The sequence below is a fragment of the Pollachius pollachius genome (assembly GCF_949987615.1).
Source record: "Pollachius pollachius genome assembly, chromosome: 5".
Lineage (NCBI taxonomy): Eukaryota > Metazoa > Chordata > Actinopteri > Gadiformes > Gadidae > Pollachius > Pollachius pollachius.
Genome location: NC_136938.1, coordinates 10,156,816 through 10,177,177, shown reverse-complemented (window position 1 = coordinate 10,177,177; position 20,362 = coordinate 10,156,816). Strand labels below are relative to the sequence as shown.

Here is a 20,362-nt window from a genome sequence, read left to right as displayed (position 1 = left end):
TGTGTGTGTGTGTGTACCTTGCGACGTTGATCCAGTAGCCTATGATGCGGTCTGTGGCCTCCGGGTCCCTCTGGGTCCACTGCAGGTTGAAGGAGTAGTTGTTCCCCTTCAGGATGCGGATGGGGTTGGGCGTGTCGAAGTAGAACTCAGCATCATACGGCCTCGCTGGGTAGGGAGGGGAGAGGAAGGGAGACAATGAGGGTGGTGACAAAAAGCAGGGAGGCATAGAGAGAGAAAGAAGGAGGAAATGAATGACGGGGGGAGAGTGGGGGGGGAGGGGTGAGGGAGAGTGCAGGGAGGAAGGCAGAAGAATAAGACAAGAGGAGAGAGGATACTTTGGACGGAGGAAAGAGAGAGAGAGAAAGAAAGAGAGCGGGGAGAGAAAGAGTGAAAAAGGGAGAGAGGGGAGTGAGAACAGAGGGCAAAGGAGGAGATAGAGCATGATAAAAAGAGCAAAGGACAGAGCATCATAAGCTGCGTTTCCATCCCCCTTATTTAATGCGAGTTTTGAAGCAGCGATCAGTAAACGGTGATGGAAACACCAAAATTCACATAAGAATCCTCTAATTCGCAATAAAGTTTATCAGCTCGCTTGAGGTGGTTTTTGAGAAATGCGAAAGAGAGTAAATGCGCAAAATGGGAGATGGAAACATACTTTTCGAAACAGCTGTGACGTAGCGAACATTGAACACACAGGACTGACAACGTCCTTCCGATTTCTGTATAACGACCGGCCATAGCAACCCTGCCTACATCAACTTGTAGTGTCAATATATATATATTTTAAGCGTTTGTATACATAGACAGCCTATATCATATATATTTATGAATAGGCTGTCTATGTTTGCATATCCTTTAATCATACCGTGTCCATTAATCCCTGATATATGGACACCTACTAAGTAATTCCAGTCAAATTGTCAGTTCAGCCTTCAAAACGAGAGCTGGTACATTGTGGAAATGCATTAAACTGTAATCAGAAAACACGGTTATATGCTATAGACCCTATATTGTCTGTGTATAAAGACTGGGGCGAATTTCGAATTATAAATATGTACAATGTATCCTTTAAATACGAACAGATGGCCAATGTGAATAATACTTTCCTTGCTCTCATCGAAGAAAAAAACATTACAGATATTTTAGATGGAAAACAATGCAATTCCACTATATATCAGGACCTAAGAGAGGATGTTATCAAAAGGATACGACAAGCCCTGGAATGTGTGTAGTTTTCCTCTCCAACCTCTTGATGGAAACGCACCTAATTCGAATTTATTTTTTGCGAACTTTCTGAAGATTCGCCTCACCTTTTAGATGGAAACGTGACTATAGAGATGATCGAAGAGAGCAAGGGACAGAAGAGGAGTGAGAGAGAGAGAGAGAGAGAGAGAGAGAGAGAGAGAGAGAGAGAGAGAGAGAGAGAGAGAGACATGTGAGTCCTGATTGTACTCAGCCTGTGTTTTGAACCCTTTCGCTACTCTGCACTCTGGTCAGTTGGTTTCATTTATATAAAAAAAATCGCACTTTGTGCAGCACTTTATTTCGATTTTCATTGTATGCTTTGTGCTAAGCCTCGGTTATAAATTGCTTTGGATTAAAATGTCTGCTTAGCGATTAAATGCAAATGCAGACATTTTAATAGCCCTTTGGACTACTTTTTTAAACTAAATAATTACTTGCTATCCAACGATCAGACTCATTTAATATATGAATGAATATATAAAATGCGATTTCCTGAATTTCCTGTTCGAGGTTGTACTATCGTCTCAGTCAACCAAACAAATCGATCAAATCAAAAACGGACGTATCGCACTGCAGAGTCCGAACATCCAATATCATCATGGTCTTCGTAGCGATCCGACAGACGCCTCGTGCCCACTGCACCGTCTGTCAACGGACGTCGGAAGGCGTGGCTGACGGATGGGGGAGGTTTCCAGGGTTGTCAGAGCCCGAGTAGTGTCACAGTGCTTACATTTGCATACGCGATCTGATTGGATGACCGTTCCGTCGCTGCCGAAAAAGTTGAACATTTTTCAACTTTTTGACGGCGCCGACGGATCCAACGGAACGGACGGATCCACAATGCATTGCGCCTCCATCCCCATCCAAAGTCAATGGGGATCCGTCAACGGACGGTGAGGCGGAAATTTCCCTCCAGCCGCTATGGGTGTGGCTTGGGAGAGAGGATCCGCCCACTCTACCATTTAGCGGCTCAGTTAGTGGCTCAGGTGGTAGCACCTGCCTCGGGGTAGGAGCTTTCTTTCGCTCCTAACTAGTCAACGCTGATTGGATACGGTTGAGGCGGGATATGATGTGAGCGCGACGTACGATTAAGGCGGGATATGACGTGAGTAGAACTCGACACGGCCACAACCCATCAATGATTAACCTAATAAATATATATAATTAAATCAATTCAATATAATTAAGCGTTGCGTCACTGAGATGACGGTCCCTCTCGCCGTTGCCCCGCCGCTCACCAGAGACGTCGAAGGTGCAGGCCGAGGTGCCGGCGGCGTTGCTGACGCGGCACTCGTACGAGCCGTTGTTGTTGGGCTCCAGCTTGAACTTGTACTCCGGCACGTCCTTTGGGTCCAGCAGCGGCATGCGGACCGGCTCCCCGTTGCGGTACCAACGCACATTGGTGAGCCTCGGGGGACTGGAGCGCAGCACCCCGCAGCGTAGCGTCACAAACTGGTAGTTCCTGGAGCGTACGTCCTGGAACACGGGGTCCAGCGTGGGAGGGTCTGGGGGGACGGGGAACACGTCAGATATAGCGTCAAGTACAGCAACTCTAGCACAGGTTTTTTTTTGTGTTTTTTTATGTAAATGTTTGTTTTATCGGGAATGTAACAGACACTTGACTGATTTTATTTCAGTTTTGAATACGCCACGGGCCGGATTTAACCGGTTGAACTCAACAGGACATGCGCTTTGAAACTGACAAATAGCATGGTATCGTTGACATTTCTGTTTTCCTGTTGCTCCAAGCATGAGTGCACAATGACTACAGATTAAGACGTTTTAAGCAAATTAATTGAAGATGTTTCTTGTATGTTAATTCATGAATAATAGTAATGGAGAGGTAATTTAAGAAATAGACACTTCATCAACAGAAATTTGGTGAAAATCCAAGCGGAAGTATCACTTTTTGCTTGATTAATGTTCCTTCATTATTTGTATTTTTCTCCTGTGTTCTCATTACAGGAAAAACTATTTTCCCAGATCAAGAGAGACAGGCGACTGTATTATGAGCAACCAGAGATTCAGGAAATATTATCATTGTTGTAAATCAGGGATTTCCACAGGGCACAGACGTGGCTTAGCCCTGTTAACCAGCTGTAATTAACCTGTCAGTCGCTATCATGTCCCCCTGTGGATGACTCGCTTGCTGGTAGTACCTTTGGGTCAGCAATGATGCACTGCAGGCAAATGACATAAATCACAAGCTACACCTCACCCCCAGCTAATCATGCTCATATTAGCCGCGGCGGTGCCTCCACCAGCACTGACGATAACCGGAGCCATATTGCATAGAGACCCTGAGTTCCCTTGTAATTAACTTCCAATCTCTGTCACGCCTATTGCTTTAAAGAGGTATGTTATAGAAAGATCAACATTTAAAGGAGGAAGAAGAGAGGGGAGGACTATGGGAATAAAATAAAAGAATGACGAAGCGGAAGGAGAGAGGGAGTGAGACAGTAATGTTTGTGAATACTAGCCTGAACTATTCAACAACGTAAATTCATTGTTTGCAGGGAGTTACTGCTTTATCAAAAAAACGAGATCACTTTAACAGCTTTTGTTTGAAATGTTTGAAGTATTTAAAGGTTCATGCATGCGGAAAAATATCACTGCAATTAAAAATCTGTGCATTGTCATATTGTAAATTGGATCTAGACAATAAAAAACGTTTATTTTATATTTATTTCAAACAGGTTTGATCAAGGAATAAAAGTTAGGTTTAGGAAATGTAGTTGAAGTGCATTTAGACAATGTCTAAACAGATTTCCACCATCACATGCCTAGGGAGTAAAAGACGAAAATGTGACACAGATCACAGGTGATCTTTCTCAACATATCGTTTTTGTGGAACAAAGACCGTTTTAACCCCCGGTAACACCCCTGAAAGGCTTTCTCTTTATCTGACCGCTGTTTTACCCAGATCGATGTGGAAGGGGGGTCAATGGGCAAACCCCGTGTCTGATTAGTGTACGGGCACATCCCCTTACGCTGGAAATAGAGACCACACACATACTGATGACTTGGGAGTGACTTTGGAAAAGGAAAACAGTAGAACTTGGATAGGACTACGAGTGGAGGGAGACAAATGGAATGAGTAAGAAGGTAAGGTAAGGCAGAGAGGTGTAGGGTAAGGTTACGTGACAGGGTAAAGAAAGGATGAAAGATTTAAGTTAAGGTTACATGGTAACCTGGTATAATGCTAACGTAACAAAACCAAGGTGAGGTAACTTACTTTAAGGAAAGGTTACCAAGGTAAGGTAAGAAATAGATGTGTAAAGTAACTGGTAAGGTAAATACGATAAGGTAAGGTAACTTAGGTGAGGTAAAGAGGAATCTGTAAATTAAGATAAAGTATAGTGTGGTGATCTAATTAACTGGACCATCAATCCGGCTTAAGTATGATCAGTGAGGTGAGGTAAATTAGAATAGGGATAAGGTAAGGTAATGAGGTAAGAACCGGTGAAATGCAACCAACAGGCTAGAGCAGGAAAGGTCAAGCAAATATGGTAAGGTAGAAAAGGTACGGTTGATAAGGTGAAGTTAATAACGTTGAGCTGAGGAATGGTAATGTCAGCATTGGTTTTGCAGCTTTAGTGGTGAAGCTTCCTGTTCTTTATTTACTATACTGTGTTAGCATTACGTTGCTTGCTGCACAGGCTGCCTGTGCTTTCTATGACAGCACAAGTATCTTTTTCACCCTAACAAAAATTGACTAAAATAATTTGCTGAGGATGACTGGTTTGTATGCATGTTTAGCAGCGTTATTGGAGGCTGATTGCAGGGGAATCAACCCAGAGGGAATGCAGACTATTGGGGGAATCCGGTCGGTAGATGAAATCTGCTAAATAATGGAGCTAACATCATGAAAACACATCCATCCTTAAGCGTCAGCCTCGGGAAATATCAGGAAAGGAACCCTAATGACATAAACAAATGCAACATTTTAGAAATTAGAAAAAACGCTGGCGCAGTAAGTAAACCGGGTGAGTTTTTCTTCTTCTCTTCTCTTCAACACAAAATCATTGATTTCACTCAATCAGGGAAATTATGCTGCAACAGTGTACTCAACCACATGAAGCATTGCTATGTCTGTGGGCCAATGCGCTCCACGAATACAAAACTGTACACGTATCCACTTTTTAATAAACTAGAGTTTCACTGGGTATGTGTTTGTAGTTATGCCAGTTATATTACATTGGAACAATTCCAAGGCTTTGGCAAAAAGGTAGGGGGCTTGGAATTCAAGTCAATGCTTTATTCTCTTTGTACTGGTGTAGTATTGTGTGTAGTGATCGTGACTGGAGTATAAGCCCAAGCAAAGGTAAAAACTGCAAAAAGACTGATGTAGTAGGGAGAGTACTATCTATAGTTCTAATATATATTCCTAAAATGAATGGTTGGGTAAAGCAGTATGAGTAAAGCAGTAAGAATAAAAGTACAGATGAGATAATACAAACGTTATATTGAGGATATCGACTTTTATCTAAAGCAACTTTTTTGGACAAAAAAAACGATCCAACTAACATTGGATTTGAACCGAGAGCCTTTAGGGATTGACTCCCACCCTAACCACAGCACTATTGGTCTCGCCCACTCTTTTTATACCTCCATCACCGTAGTCTGCTGCAGATTGCAGTGATACCCGTCTGGGATGAATAAAATCGGTTCTCATCTCGCTTTATGGTGCCCCACTAGGCGGACCGCCCCCCCCCCGGGCCATGCCACCACCTCCGTACTCACACTGCACGTTGAGCTGCACCTGCGCCTCGCGGCGTTTGATGTTCAGGCCGTTGTAGGGCGCCGTCTGGCAGCGGTACGGCCCCATCATGTCGCGGCTGATGTTGATGAGCCTCAGCCGGCCGTCCCGCGTCTCCACCACCGACTGACCCGACGGCATCAGCTGGTCCTTGTCCACCCGGGACCAGAGGATGGGGGGGCGGGGCTTGCCGTCCGCCACCAGGCACACCAGTTCCGCGCTGCCCCCCTCCCTGGCGCTGACCACCTGGCCCCCAGGGGGCACCGCCAGCACCGGGGGGATGACTGGGGGGGGGGGGGGGGGGGGGGGGGGAGAGAGGAGGGGGAGAGAGCGGGTGCAGGAGGGGGAGCGAGTGAGAGAGAGGGAAAGAGTTAAGTGTCAGATAGAAAGATGGAGAGTTGTGGGGTGACAGGAGATAAAGGAAAAGTCAAGGAATCACCATAAACAATCACAACCATAATGTGTTATTCCTTTGAATGGCTTATGGTAATGCAGCCTCTGAAGCCTTTTTATCCCTTGGTAACTGTGATTAAGGGCTATACAAATACAATTGAATTGATGCTAAAATTGTTGCCATTTGCTGCACCAAGTCATTCTCACAAATAGTAGCACAATCGAGGCATGAAATTTGAAAATAAGTAGGTTGACTGAAGCCCTTCTCCCTATGTTTCTTCACATATATGTCAAGTTGCAGATAAAAGATGATGCTTCGTGTTCATGTTCATTAATTCATGACACAGTGCCCTTCACCAGCGGTAAGATCACTGCTTTGCTCAATAATGTATACTGTAACCTGATTAACATATTAAGAACTGCCAGTTGGCCATTCAGTAGAACACACGATAAACACACGCTGAGCAGCCCAGTATATCATCTAAAACAAGGACACACAGAGTCCACATAGAGGGTGGAAGTGAAATTGTAATCAGTACAAAATGAAAGTGGGTTGACAACACAAAGAGATGTAGAGAGAGAGAGAGAGAGAGAGAGAGAGAGAGAGAGAGAGAGAGAGAGAGAGAGAGAGAGAGAGAGAGAGAGAGAGAGATACATGCAGAGAGCAAGAAAGTGATAGAGAGAAAGATGGGGAAGCCAGAAGGTATAGGAGAGTAAAGTGGAACAGCTGCTGGGGTTACCAAGTTGAATTTCACGGGGCGTTGACACATATCTAGAGAAACCTAAATAAACGGCTGCTTAATGAACCCCATCAGGTTTAAACACAGATAGAACCATATTAACATGTGTGTGTGTGTGTGCGTATATGTGTGTGTGTGTGTTAGATGTCTGAGTGTTTTGGTGCTAAGCAAACAACCCTTGCATCATTCATTGACCAGCATTTGCATTTTAAGATATTTCTATTTGTAATCAAGTTTACCGTTTTAGCTTAACTTTAAACAAACGCATATTTCCGACTTTATTCTTTTTGGTTCTCAATTTTGATTATTGAGTCCACCAGGTTGTTCTCCACCAACCAACTCCAGGATCACCGCTGTGCGACAGGACCTCGCGAGACCGGACCGTCGCTCCACAGAACCCTCACCGCTGCTCTGAGTGACGTTGACGTCCACACGGAGCTCTTGCACCCTGCTCCCGGGGAAGTTAGCCACGCAGCTGTAGGTGGCCAGGTCGCGGAACTTCATGTCCACGATCTCCAGGCTGCTGGTCCCGGGCGCCATGTCCGGGTCGCTGCGCAGCAGGATCAGGGTCTCCGTGTTGAAGACGGGGGCGCCGTTCTTGTACCAGGTGTAGTTGACCTTGTCCTGAGGGGTGGCGTCCACGTGGCAGGACAGCTTGAGGTCGCGACCCATCTGGATGCTCTCGCTGTCCTTGTTGGAGTCCGGCGTGATCTGGAAGGTCAGGTTGCTCATGGCTGGTGGTGGGAGGAGAGAGGGGATGGGGGTGAGGGTGGAGGTGATGGAATGGAGAAGGTCAAGGTGATAGTGGGGGTAGTGATGGCGGTGGAGGTGGAGAAGGTGTTGATGGAGGTGAGGGTGGAGGTAGACATGAAGATGATGAAATGGAGAAAGTTAAGGTGGTAGTGGGGGTAGTGATGGTGGTGAGGGTGGAGGTCATGGAACGCAGATGATTGACGTGGTAGTGGTGGTGATGGCGACGGTGGTGGTTGTGTTAATGGGGAGATGGAGGAGATGGTGGTGGTGGTGGAAGAAGTGGCAGCGATGGTGGTGATGATGATGGAGTTGGGGGGAGGGGTAATGATGGAGGAAGTAGAGGTGGTGGTGGGTGTGAATTTATAGTGGGAAAAAGAAAGAAGGGATCTATGTTTAGTGAATTGACAGAGATAGATGGTCGGGTGTTGACCGACGTTAAAGGATAAGTCCTTGGACATGAGGGGAAGAGAAAACTTGGTTGGAAAACACAGTTCCGTATCGGGAGAAATTGTGCAAAACACAATCTCTGTAACAGGGGAACGCATAGGCCTGACATATTTCTTTGAAATAACATAAAAAAGCGAGGAATAAAAAAACATTAGAATACAGCAAAGCAGGAAAAGAATGAGATGGAAGGATGGAGAACAACAGTAGGATGATTGTGGGGAACAACAAAATCAAGGACACAATGTAACACTTAGGCTGTCACATTCAATTTACACCCCGGCTCCCCGTAGACCTCTGTTCTGAATACCAAACAAACCCACTCTATCCCCACGAGACAGGTGTGAGGAGGAGAGGAAAGCTTGATTTTAACTCCTTTGGAGCTTGTTAACTGGTTGCTCAGGTGCAGCCAGGGCTCTTCATGTGCATAATGTGTTTTCATGTTCTTTATGTGTGAGAAGAGAAGAACTAAAACAGAGCGAGACAGAGAGTAATCTGTGTGGGTTCCTGCAGGCAGTATCTGTGAGAGGGAGTGTGTGTGTGGGAGTGTGTGTGTGTGTGTGTGTGTGTGTGTGTGTGTGTGTGTGTGTGTGTGTGTGTGTGTGTGTGTGTGTGTTTGCGCACCGGCCAGACAAGTTCATGTGCTCGGGTTCACCAGCGTATATGTGCCAAAAACACGTGCACGGAGCCTGCAACAGAGCATGTGTGAGTGTGCATGCTTGTTTATGTGTGTGTGTAGGTGTGTGTGTTTGAGTGTGTGCTTGTGCGTTGATGCATTTATGAGTGTGAATATCCGTGATTATTGTGTGTGCATGTGTCTGTGAGGGTCTTTGTGTGTGTTTGCCTTTGCCTGTGCACATGCGTGTCTACGTGTAAATGCACATGAGCCTACATATCTTTGGGTGTGTGGGTGGGTGTGTGTGTGGGTGTTTTTCCCTCACCGACTCCCCACCTGTGTCAGTGTGACAGTGTGTTCAGGCCCATTAAGCTTACAGCAGAAAGCCATCCACCATACGCTCGCTGCACTGTTAACTAACACAAGAGGCTGTTTGCTAATTGCTTCCACTCCAGTATAACTAATTGGAGTGAATAAAGATGATTAAAAGGGCTAAAAATAGCCGCCGGGGCCGAGAAGTGGAAACGCTTTTGTTTCAGCAGCACGCAAAATTATGTTGAAGAGAACATTCTTTTTTTGCTATTCAAAACCCAAAGACACCATGTGATAGCAGCATGGATGTTAATTAATATACCGTCAAAAACGTTGACGCAAACACTGAAAGCCCACACATGAACAAACGTGTGGGAATGGACCACTCAGTGTGTAGTGTAAGCAGGTCATGGCAGGGTTTGAAACGTGCATTCAGAGACAACAAACTCATTCCAAACATTGGGGTAGAACACGTGTGTATAAATGATTGTACAAACACACACACACAGATGAAGACAGAGGCACACACACCCACACACACACACACAGATGAAGACACAAGCACAATCACACACACACAGACAAACATACCCAGACTTTAACACACACACACACACACACACACACACACACACACACACACACACACACACACACACACACACACACACACACACACACACACATACATAGGGCATAGGGCACACACATTAAAACATGCACACACATCGAGACACCCCACTCCAACACACACACACACACACACACACAGCTTTTCTCCTCCCCGCCGACGACAGCCCCCCGGCTTACAGCGGACCACCAGGTTGACGTTGCGGCGGGCGGGGTTCCCCACGTTGTTGACCGCCGTGCAGTTGTAGAACCCGGCGTCGGCGGGCGTTACGGCGCGCAGCACCAGGGCACTGCCCCGCACCTGGGCGCTGAGCGGCAGAGCGCCCGGGTAGCGGGACCAGGTGACGGTGGGCCGGGGGAAGCCCGATATCACCTCGCAGTTCATGGTGACGTCCCGCCCGGGGTCCACCACCAGCGTCTCGTTGACGGACAGCCGCAGGGCCGGGGAGGCTGGAGGGGGGCGGGGTACAGGGACTCACATTTAGTCTTTCACAAGAGCAGAAATCTCTTTTGAATCGCATACAAAAACCTGGAAAAGACATTTTCAGGTTCAAAGCAGGCAAAATGTATGAAGCAGGCGAAGAATCACAGCCCGCCGCATTCCTGCTCGATGTGCTCTTGGCTTCACAGGGTCGTTCCGAACCAGGACGTAAAGGAGTGGGTGGAGGGTTAGGAGGCCTCTTACCTCCTAAGAGGCCTGTACGAAGGTTAGGCTGGGGAAATTTGCCATCGAACCCAGAACCTTTCAGCAGGGATCCCCCCAAACCACGAACGAGGCAATCCTTGCGGTTTGTTGTTGTCTTGGTTACGCGAAGCACGGCTGACATCTTTGGACCTTGGTTTTTGAGAGCTGAACAGGCCACTTTTGAAAATGGAAATGGTACATCTTTGTCAATCTTGAGACCTCATTGATGTATGTGCACTGCTTGACAAGTAGTATTTTGTATTTGAAAATAATCAGGTGTACTCCAACCTAAGGATGTGTCTCTGTATAGTTCAGTTGGAGTTGTTGACATAGTTCAGAATTGATCAGACCTTATCTTTTCTCTTCCATTGTTATGATTTACTTTTGCTGAGGTCCTCCAAAAATATATAAATGAATGTGGGCCGACCGTTGTAGGAAAACAACTTTAAACCTTAATCTGTATTATGCTCCTTAATACTCCTCAAAACCACTCAGAGCGGAGCATGTCCAATTGAGCCCCTGGCAAAGTCAATATCATTTCAAAGTACTGGTCCACTGCTGTGCGTAAAATTTAATAGGTGTACTATTATAATAATAGGTGTTCTATTACATTTGTCTGCAAAAGTAGTTCATTTCTATGTGTTTGCAATTACTGTATTGTGCCTGTGTGTTAGGCACAATATAGTAATTGTGTAAAGTATGAGATTTAATAAAACGTGTTTTAGCCTTTTCTAGAGAGTTCTATGATGGAGAAGTGTGTTATTTATGTTATCCCCACGGTTACTACCTGCGTCAATACACGGCCATCAATATCAACTCCACACATCCACACACACCTCGCCACCATTGTTCCTTCGTCGTGACCTCAAAGAGATTTCTAAAAGGGCCTTCAACATCACAAAAACAACACCACCTCCGTTTGAAGCAGAGTGGAACATTCACAAACCGGAACGTTCACAAACTGGTAAAGGCAAAAATATATGATTTTACTACTATTTTGCCAAATGACATACTAATTTAAGCAACACTGGAAAATAGGCGTAGACTGTGTGTGTGTTTTTAGAGTATTTTCTGTGTAAATCAGAATATTTATATTGTGTGCAAGTGGGTTTCTGAGTATGTATGTTTGTGTCTGTGTGTTTGGTGGATGTATATGTGTTTGCACCTGTATAGGAGTACATATGTGTGTTTTTTTGTTTAATGTGTGGGCGCATGCGTGCGTGTGCGTGCGTGCATGTGCGTGCATGCGTGCATGCATGTGTGTAAGTGTGTGTGTGTGTGTGTGTGTGTGTGTGTGTGTGTGTGTGTGTGTGTGTGTGTGTGTGTGTGTGTGTGTGTGTGTGTGTGTGTGTGTGTGAGTATGTTTAACGCAGTCCTCCAGGACACCCTGGCCTTATCCTTCTCAGTATTCCGTTGCACGTTAATAGCCAAACACTGACGGGAAGTTCATTTCCCTGGCAACTCTTTGTAATTCAATCTCCTTTGAAGCAATCTTCTCATAAAAGACATTAGAGGAAAACTACAGAATGACCTAAAACAGAACTGCAGATGCAACATTGAAACAGCAATGCAGCGCAGGATTAACATCGATCCAAGGCCGAGCACTTCTGAAATCAGAAAAATATGAAGAATGAGCTGAGGACGAGGGTGGGGGGGGAGATAAAACGAAAGAGAGGAAAAGAGGAGGCGGAAGGAGAGGAGACAAATTCTAAAATGGACGAAAGTAACAAATACACACAAATAGACAAACACACACGCATGTGCTGATGCACGCACGCACACATACACAATCAAACTAAAACAAAGACAGTATAAATCCACATTTACACAGAAACGATTAAAATGCGAAGAAAAAAAAACACATGCACCCAAACGCACACACACACACACACAGACCAGACATATAAATCTGATTTACAAAGAATCAACTCAAACACTTTATTTGATCCATAATGCATTGTGTCAACTGGCTTCACATCTGGTACAGCAGGTGATGTGTTTACTCCCTATAATAGAAACAGAAGGAGTTTTCACACCCTGCTGACAGAACAGGTCAAGCTAGTTCTGTCTCGTCTTCGTGAGGCTTTGTCGTATAACATACAAGAGTTTTATCTATAGGTGGATTGCTACGGACACCGGTCGTTCCCAAGGTGATCAGAGTAACCAAGGTCAAACCAGTTACCTTGAGTATCACAGCTGTTGAACGTGTTATTAAACTATCCAAGTAAACTTTTCCCGTAGCTTCTGCAGTCATCTCATATGGCTCTGTTGGGTTTGAATTGTAACTGATACAAAACTCACCCCTTCTTTAAACAGAACACAGACACAGACTCACACACAAAACACACATCCCTCTCTCTCTCTCTCTCTCTCTCTCTCTCTCTCTCTCTCTCTCTCTCTCTCTCTCTCTCTCTCTCTCTCTCTCTCTCTCTCTCTCTCTCTCTCTCTCTCTCTCTCTCTCTCTCTCTCTCTCTCTCTCTCTCTCTCTCTCTCTCTCTCTCTCTCTCTCTCTCTCTCTCTCTCTCGAAATAATAATAATAAGATATGAATTAATGACCTCTACTCTTCATCCAGCGACTATTTACATATTTACATTCTAGACACAAAGACAATAACTGAATGAATGAATACAAATCAATGCAGACACTGAACTTAGCTTTGAGTCGATCAAAACTCGATTTGAACATTGTTGCGTCTGTATGTGTGTGTGAGGGGGCACTGTGTGTGTCTCCGGCGTGCAGCTTTCCAATAGAAACGATATGTTTGCAGAGAATACCAATGGGTTCATTCCTGATGCTCAAACTCCAAAACTAGGAGCAGAATGTTTTAATCTACCAACCTGAGAGAACATGAATCCCCCAAAATAGTGAGACTCTACAAATCAGGAATCAAATTCATTTCTCTAATAGACCTTGTGTACAACAAGCTCTCCTCTAATCCCCTGCTTCAACAGATTGCTTTCACGGAAATGAGAGTGAAATAAGGGGAAGCCTCAGAGATGTAACGCAACAAGGCTTGGTTATTCATTCAGCGCATGTGGCTGAACTTATATATCTGCTCGGGAACACTCGTAGCATCTCTGTCTGTAGCATCTCGCGCTGACGGCGCTTGGGCTGACAATGAATGTAAATGGTGTCGCAACGGCAATCAGCCAACAAAACAGCACTGTCCACTCCAATTCTATCACATTAGAAAACACACACCCACTTAGACACACTCACAAAACTCACACATATAAACATACACGCACACAGACACACACGCACGCACACACACGCACACAGACACACACACACACACACACACACACACACACACACACACACACACACACACACACACACACACACACACACACACACACACACACAACTTAAGAATTCGCCCAGGCGTCTTCAGAGTCAACAACACTTGATTCTGCAGAAAATAAAATACAGGAACTTGCTGGAAGAGCATGTTTGAGGTGGGGGTCGGGTTGGATTCTCAATTCTAGTTTTAATTTCCTGCTAAAGCGTGGGTGTCAGGAACCACAGGATAAAGCCTACTTTTTTCATCCAAAGTAATGTGATTAATGTGTACCACAGAGCTTTACTGCCAGGTAAACAAGCATGTCTCCTTCTAGGCCCCCTCCTCTCTCTCCCGCACCATCTCACTTGAGCTCACTCTTCTGTCTCTTCCCGCTCGTTCTCTGCATCGCGTCGTTTCACTCTATGTTGACCACAGTACACCCCTGTTCTTCTGAGGAACCCTCTGACTACCCTGCTGGGATGTGCGCATGAGCCTTGGTAGGAGGAAGGAGACATAGGGCCCTATCTTGCATCCGGCGCAATTGACTTTCTACACTGACGCATGTGTAGTTGCTAGTTTGCAACTGGCGCAGAGCGTTCTTTTCCCTCAACCGCCACGCGTCGTTAAATTAGGGAAGGATCTTGCGCCCCAAGGGGCGGTTCGGCGAAAGGAGGAGGCGTGTTGTGGCGCAAACGTTCCCTGGTGCTATTTTGCAGTTTCAGAAAACAATTCCGCCACAAACCAGGAAACACCTGGTTTAAAGTCAGTGGCGCGTTGTTCAGATGCTATTTTAAGGGCGCATGCATAATGTTGCTTGTGCACCATTATGAAGTAGTTTTATTTGCCGAAATTTTTGTGGAAGTTGTGGAAGAAAACGCTATTCCATGTGTGAATTAGGCCATATAATTTGGCCATAAACTGAGCCATTTTAAGTTTAAAATTCATGTGGTCATGCATCTTTCTCAACGGAGACTGCAAACGCGCTGTCAAAATATCAACTCGTCAGATTCAAATGCGCTCATGGCTCTTAACCCATTTGTGCCGGCTGCTGCGCGGCGCAACATTGTATCTAGTAGATACAATGTTGCGCCGCGCTGCAGCCGGCACAAATGGGTGCCGGCTGTGCCAACATTGTATCTAGTAGATACAATGTTGCGCCGCGCTGCAGCCGGCAGAAATGGTTTAAAGGGGATGGGAGCTGGCACTCTCATTGGTTTATTGCACGTTACGCCCAAACCACACTTACGGGTAATTAGGCTACTTCAGACCAACCCTATTTAGATTTGCGTCGGGCGCAAGAATCATTTATCCGCCGGTAAAATAGCGACATTGCCATAGAACCGCCCACAAAGCTACTTGCGTTTGGCGCTTCTCACTTGCGTTTCAGACCGTTAAAATAGGGCCCATAGTGGGGAAGAGAGGAACAAAAGAGTTTCTGTCTAGTATATTTTGGCGAAGGTGCTGACAGAATGAGGATATGCTTGAGCTGGTAGTAGACCTCCAGAAGGTTGCTGGTTGTATTCCAGGGACTCACTGGTAATGATTGGGTTCTATGATAAAACTGTGTACTATTATGTGCTGAGGTATAGCCAGGGCTAAACCAGTGTGGCTGTGCTTTAGAAAACAGAGGTGATGAATTGTATGGTTAACGGCCCAGTTTTAGTACTTGTACACATAACGAATCCATCAGTAGCCATCGTTTCATCGACCGAACATCTGGTGGTTCCAAACCCCTTTCATAGCCCCTTTGGGACAGGGCTATTCTGCAAGGTCAATGGACTCCTTTGTGCATCTTATTGGCTGTTGTGATCAGGGCTCCATTAAGTGCATCCCCATAAAATTATTAGAAGCAGCATTTTATTACCAGAAGTCACACACTGACAGAAAACAGTGTGTGTTTTTAATGGGTAGCCATATACAAATGTTTTCAAAGAGTTCTTAAATATTTGAGGATGCACACTTTGAATGAGTTCTACCTTGAGCAAACCCCTTTAAAAACTTACAAAGAAAGCCCAGACACTTGAAGCACCAGATGAGGCAAGACCATTGCAAATAAGGAGCACAGGATTATATTTTAAACTTGAAGGATTGATGCAATAACAAGTGCTACTCTTATCCACACAGACGCTAGCCTTGGCACTCTCTTCTTTAATATCACTTTGCTCCTGCAATTGTTTACACTTGAACTACAGCCGCCTGTGTGTCTGTTTTTTAGACACTGCAAGGTTAGTCTTCCTAAAAAAATTGAAATCGACTAAACTAGAAAAACAACATGTTGTATTTGAACATAGAACTGAAATTCAAGTTCAGTAGCATCCACAAATATCCCTATGAACTGCTTAATGGTTAACAACAATTTCTCATATACTGTACACAATGAGAAATATTGTAATTTTTTTCAGCTACGGTTATTTTTTTTGAGGCAGTCTTAAAAATCCAATATGAGAAATCAGTAGCCATACTTTATAATCTCAACAAGCTATGAAGGCCCTGATATGGAGTTTGGGGTGACACAATGGTTCTCAACCTTAGCAGTACACCCGTCTTCCACAGCCCCTCCTCTCACTACAAAGATGGAGATAGACCAAGATGTATGGTTTTTTTCTAATGGCCAACAACTCCAAATCAAGGTTATTTTGAACATTTATTATTTTAATGTTCTCTCACTTCATGAGACATAAGCAGTAGGTGGGCGGTTGACAATTTTAAATATAAATCTGCCTGTAAATATTTTAAATAAATCCCTTATTAGAAGAGACAGCTTGTCTAATCGATGTAGTATGCAGTTCTGTAGTTGTGCAGAAGAATGCTAACAAACAGTTTGCAAATGTGCGAATCGCATACAGATCTCCCTAGCTTACTGTGGTCATATATAATTCCAGTATGCCGTTTGTCTTACTGTGAAGGTCGCCTGTATGAAAGCCTGTGTTTGTAGCTTTCGTCTGTCAGACAACTATGTCAAAGCTGTATCAGGTGAAGTGAGGTGAAGTAAAGTGAGATAAGATACAATAATTATAGACAAAACTGTAGTGATCCTACAGGGGAAATTTGTGATAAGTATACTGGGGAAGATTGTAATAATTGTACTGATGTGTTTCAGCTGTTGTGGCCAAGAAAAACGAAAAACAGGAAAAAATAAAAATAATTATTATATGAATGAACTCTGTTTTTATTATATGAATGAACTGTTTACAGTAAAACTGTTTGTTTTACTATAAACCGAGCAAGACTCAAACGTCTGATTCATTTTAAACCGATATTTTCAGATAGTTTGTAAAGAATTGAGTCAAGCCTCGAGGCTTCGTCAATAGTGTCACACAGAGAGGATCTACCCAGAGAACTGCATCATTATGGCATATTTTAAGACTAGCAACTGTGTAAAATTGCCAGACGGCTCCTGAATACGCTGTATGAATCATATTTTATCGACTGGGGAGCTGAAGTCGACAGCTTACAGCTTGACAGGTGGAGCAGAGGATTACAACTCTTCAGGATCACAGAGTACGTCAACACGCTAACCGCTAACACATTAGAAGCCAAGATGCATTATAGATAGATAGATAGATAGATAGATAGATAGATAGATAGATAGATAGATAGATAGATAGATAGATAGATAGATAGATAGATAGATAGATAGATAGATAGATAGATAGATAGATAGATAGATAGATAGATAGATAGATGGGGTACTCTTTATATCCCCAAAGGGACATTGAAGTGTTGCAGTGCCAATTTAGCAATAAATGACGAATAACTTACAAAAACACACACACTGAGATAGGTAAAATGTAAATGTAAAGGTAAAAAATATGTAAAAATACAAATACCATACTATACACTACACTAGCTACAAATATAATGAAAAAGTATTGATTTTTCTAACTTCAAGGCAGGATATTCTATTTATATACTGTACAATGTGCGTTACGCATTGCCACTCGGAGGGGAGATATTTTCATTGGAGGTGGCCAGTGGCTGGGACTGATCTCCTGTAAGGGTCGTTACAGGAGATCAGCGGAACTGAAGAAGCCTCCAGCCGGAGCAGCGTCTGACCAGTTAGAGGTGTAGGGGGTGTGTACTGTTGTCCATTATATCGAGCAGCTTTTGCAACATTTTTCTCCCCACATCCAACTGCATTGTTGTTGGTGTGAATTTCAGGTGGTGAAAAAAGTGAACTGATGTAGTAGTGCAAAAACTTTTAAACATAATATGATGTGCTATTTAGCAAACAGTTTATTCCAGCGTGTCTTCCAGTAAATTTGTATTATACACGTTGTTGATGAGCAGAAGTGATTTTCTTCAAGGATGCCTCAAGGAAGATGGAAGTCAAACACAATAACTACACACATTAGCTTGTCCCTGAAATAATATAACATATTTCATCTAGTTATGCAACACACTGTTATATAATATCCCATAATATCATGTGTTGTTCTCATTGCCCTAAATAACACACCAGGCCCTCCATTTATTAAATTGGGGAGCCAGATTCGCTGTTTATGCTACAACTATATTCTCTGCAATATATTACACAATCTACAATACCTCAACATAATTACTGTCAGCCTAATGTATGCTGGATCAGACCCAAAAAAACAAAACATTACTAAACCAACGAACTACGACCTATTCCCATCCCTGGTAATCTCACCTCGCACTCCCCCCCCTGCGACTCCCCCCTTCGGCCTCACCTCCCTGGAAGACACGACCATGTTTGGAGCCAGCTCCACGCCCCTTCCTGTTGTGCTTCAATCATGCAGGCAGGGGAAGGCGGGGGGATTCGGGGGCTGCTGTCGGCTGGCAGAGAGAGCAGGGCACTGGGGCCAGGGCCGCCAGTTGGGGATTAGTAGATGGAGATCAATCAATCCTCCTGGTCCCATCCCGGTGAGTCAGTGTGCTGGAGGCACCACCTGGCTGCTGGGGTTTGGGGTCGGGGGTCTAATCTGGCAACGGCTTAGAAATAAGTTGCCGCTGCTGTCACGTCAATAAACGGGATTGGTAAAACAATGGCCCAGTGACTTTTGTCTTGGTCTGTCCCTCAGTTCAGCTTTCTCCTCAAATTATTTTGATTCCTTTTTTTTTTTTCATTTCCTGCACTCATTTGTCTGTGTTTCTGTCTGTTGGGCTTGACTTATCTCTCTCTCTGTCTCTTTATTCTTAGTCTTGGCCCCCTCGCTCTGTCTCTGTCTCTCTCATGTGCTCTCTCTCTCTCTCTCTCTCTCTCTCTCATCTGTATCAACCACCTGTTTGCCCTTCTCTTCTCGTCGTTCTACCAGACTTTTGTCTGTTAAACGCTTGCTGTGCCACTCTGTCTTCTTCTTCTGCCCTCTCCTTCATCTTCTCTATATTTTCTTTACAGCTACTGTCCGGCTCCTGGCCCTGCTTGCCTCAATCCTTTTCCCATCATGCCTCACTGCATCTGGCCATCTGTTCAGGCTCTCCATTCATCACAGTAGATAGCTGGACCTCAGGCAGCCAGGTTAAAATTTAGGTGGCACCACACACACAGAAACGCACACAGAAACACACACACACACACACACACACACACACACACACACACACACACACACACACACACACACACACACACACACACACACACACACACACACAAACACCCCCCCCCCCACACACACACACATACACACAAATACATTGAAGTGCAGACATAGAAATAATACATTTTGTTTCCATGTGACTTTCTTTATTTTTTCACACATTCTTGTTTCCCTATATTCTATTCTTATGTTTGTATATTAGCATGCGTGCATGTTTTTTTTTTTTGTCTTTCTTTATGTATTTTTTCTTTCAAACTGCACTCATACAATGTGTGTAACCATGTTGCACAATAGAAAACCATAACGTGTACAAAAAGTAAAATTACCATGATTTTAGGCCAGAGAAGGTGTGAAACCCAGAAGGATACATTGTTCTTAGGCAGCTTGTAATAAGACCAAAGTATGAGCTAACACAGCCGTCCTCTAGATTTCAGCATATGTCTAGACTAAAATGTGTATCATCCTCTCCACGTTGAACAAGTTCTTCCTTTCGTTTGACTTCAATCCAAGAAACAGACTCAAATCCCTTCGTGTCGAGGGGATCTTGAGGAAGACGGAACAAGTAGCAATATGTAGGTCTACCAACGCTTCTTTTGTCACCATCAATACAAAATGTGTTCATAGTTTCTCTAGAATGTGCACAAAGCATCGCAACAGCAGCACCTCACACCAACCAATGTGCATTGGGCTGGGTTTTTTAGTCGCTCGAAAAAGCCCAGAAGACGGTAGTTAAAAGTCTCAAAATACCTTTTTTATTTTCCTCCCACTTCAACTCCCGTTAGGCTCCATTCACGCGTTCCTCTCACCGTCTCTTTAATCCTGGTTTATGATCCTTGTTTGGGTGCTGTAGGCCGTCTGCTGCCTAATGAATGCGTTTCTGGACGACCGCATTCCCTTGATTCATTAAAAACCCTCTGCTCTGGACTCTCCGAT

At 44.4% G+C, this 20,362-nt stretch overlaps 1 protein-coding gene across 1 annotated transcript in view; it reads right to left on the bottom strand.

Annotated features, from left to right (window-relative positions):
• The window catches only part of mdga1 (MAM domain containing glycosylphosphatidylinositol anchor 1), a gene marked incomplete at both ends in the record, with an annotated part of 138,086 nt that overhangs the window by 29,924 nt on the left and 87,800 nt on the right, over positions 1-20,362 (bottom strand). Inside the window, 6 exon segments of the mRNA XM_079737206.1 lie at positions 18-25; positions 28-165; positions 2,484-2,750; positions 5,989-6,288; positions 7,542-7,871; positions 10,073-10,342. Of these exon segments, the coding sequence (XP_079593332.1) occupies positions 18-25; positions 28-165; positions 2,484-2,750; positions 5,989-6,288; positions 7,542-7,871; positions 10,073-10,342 (1,313 nt within the window).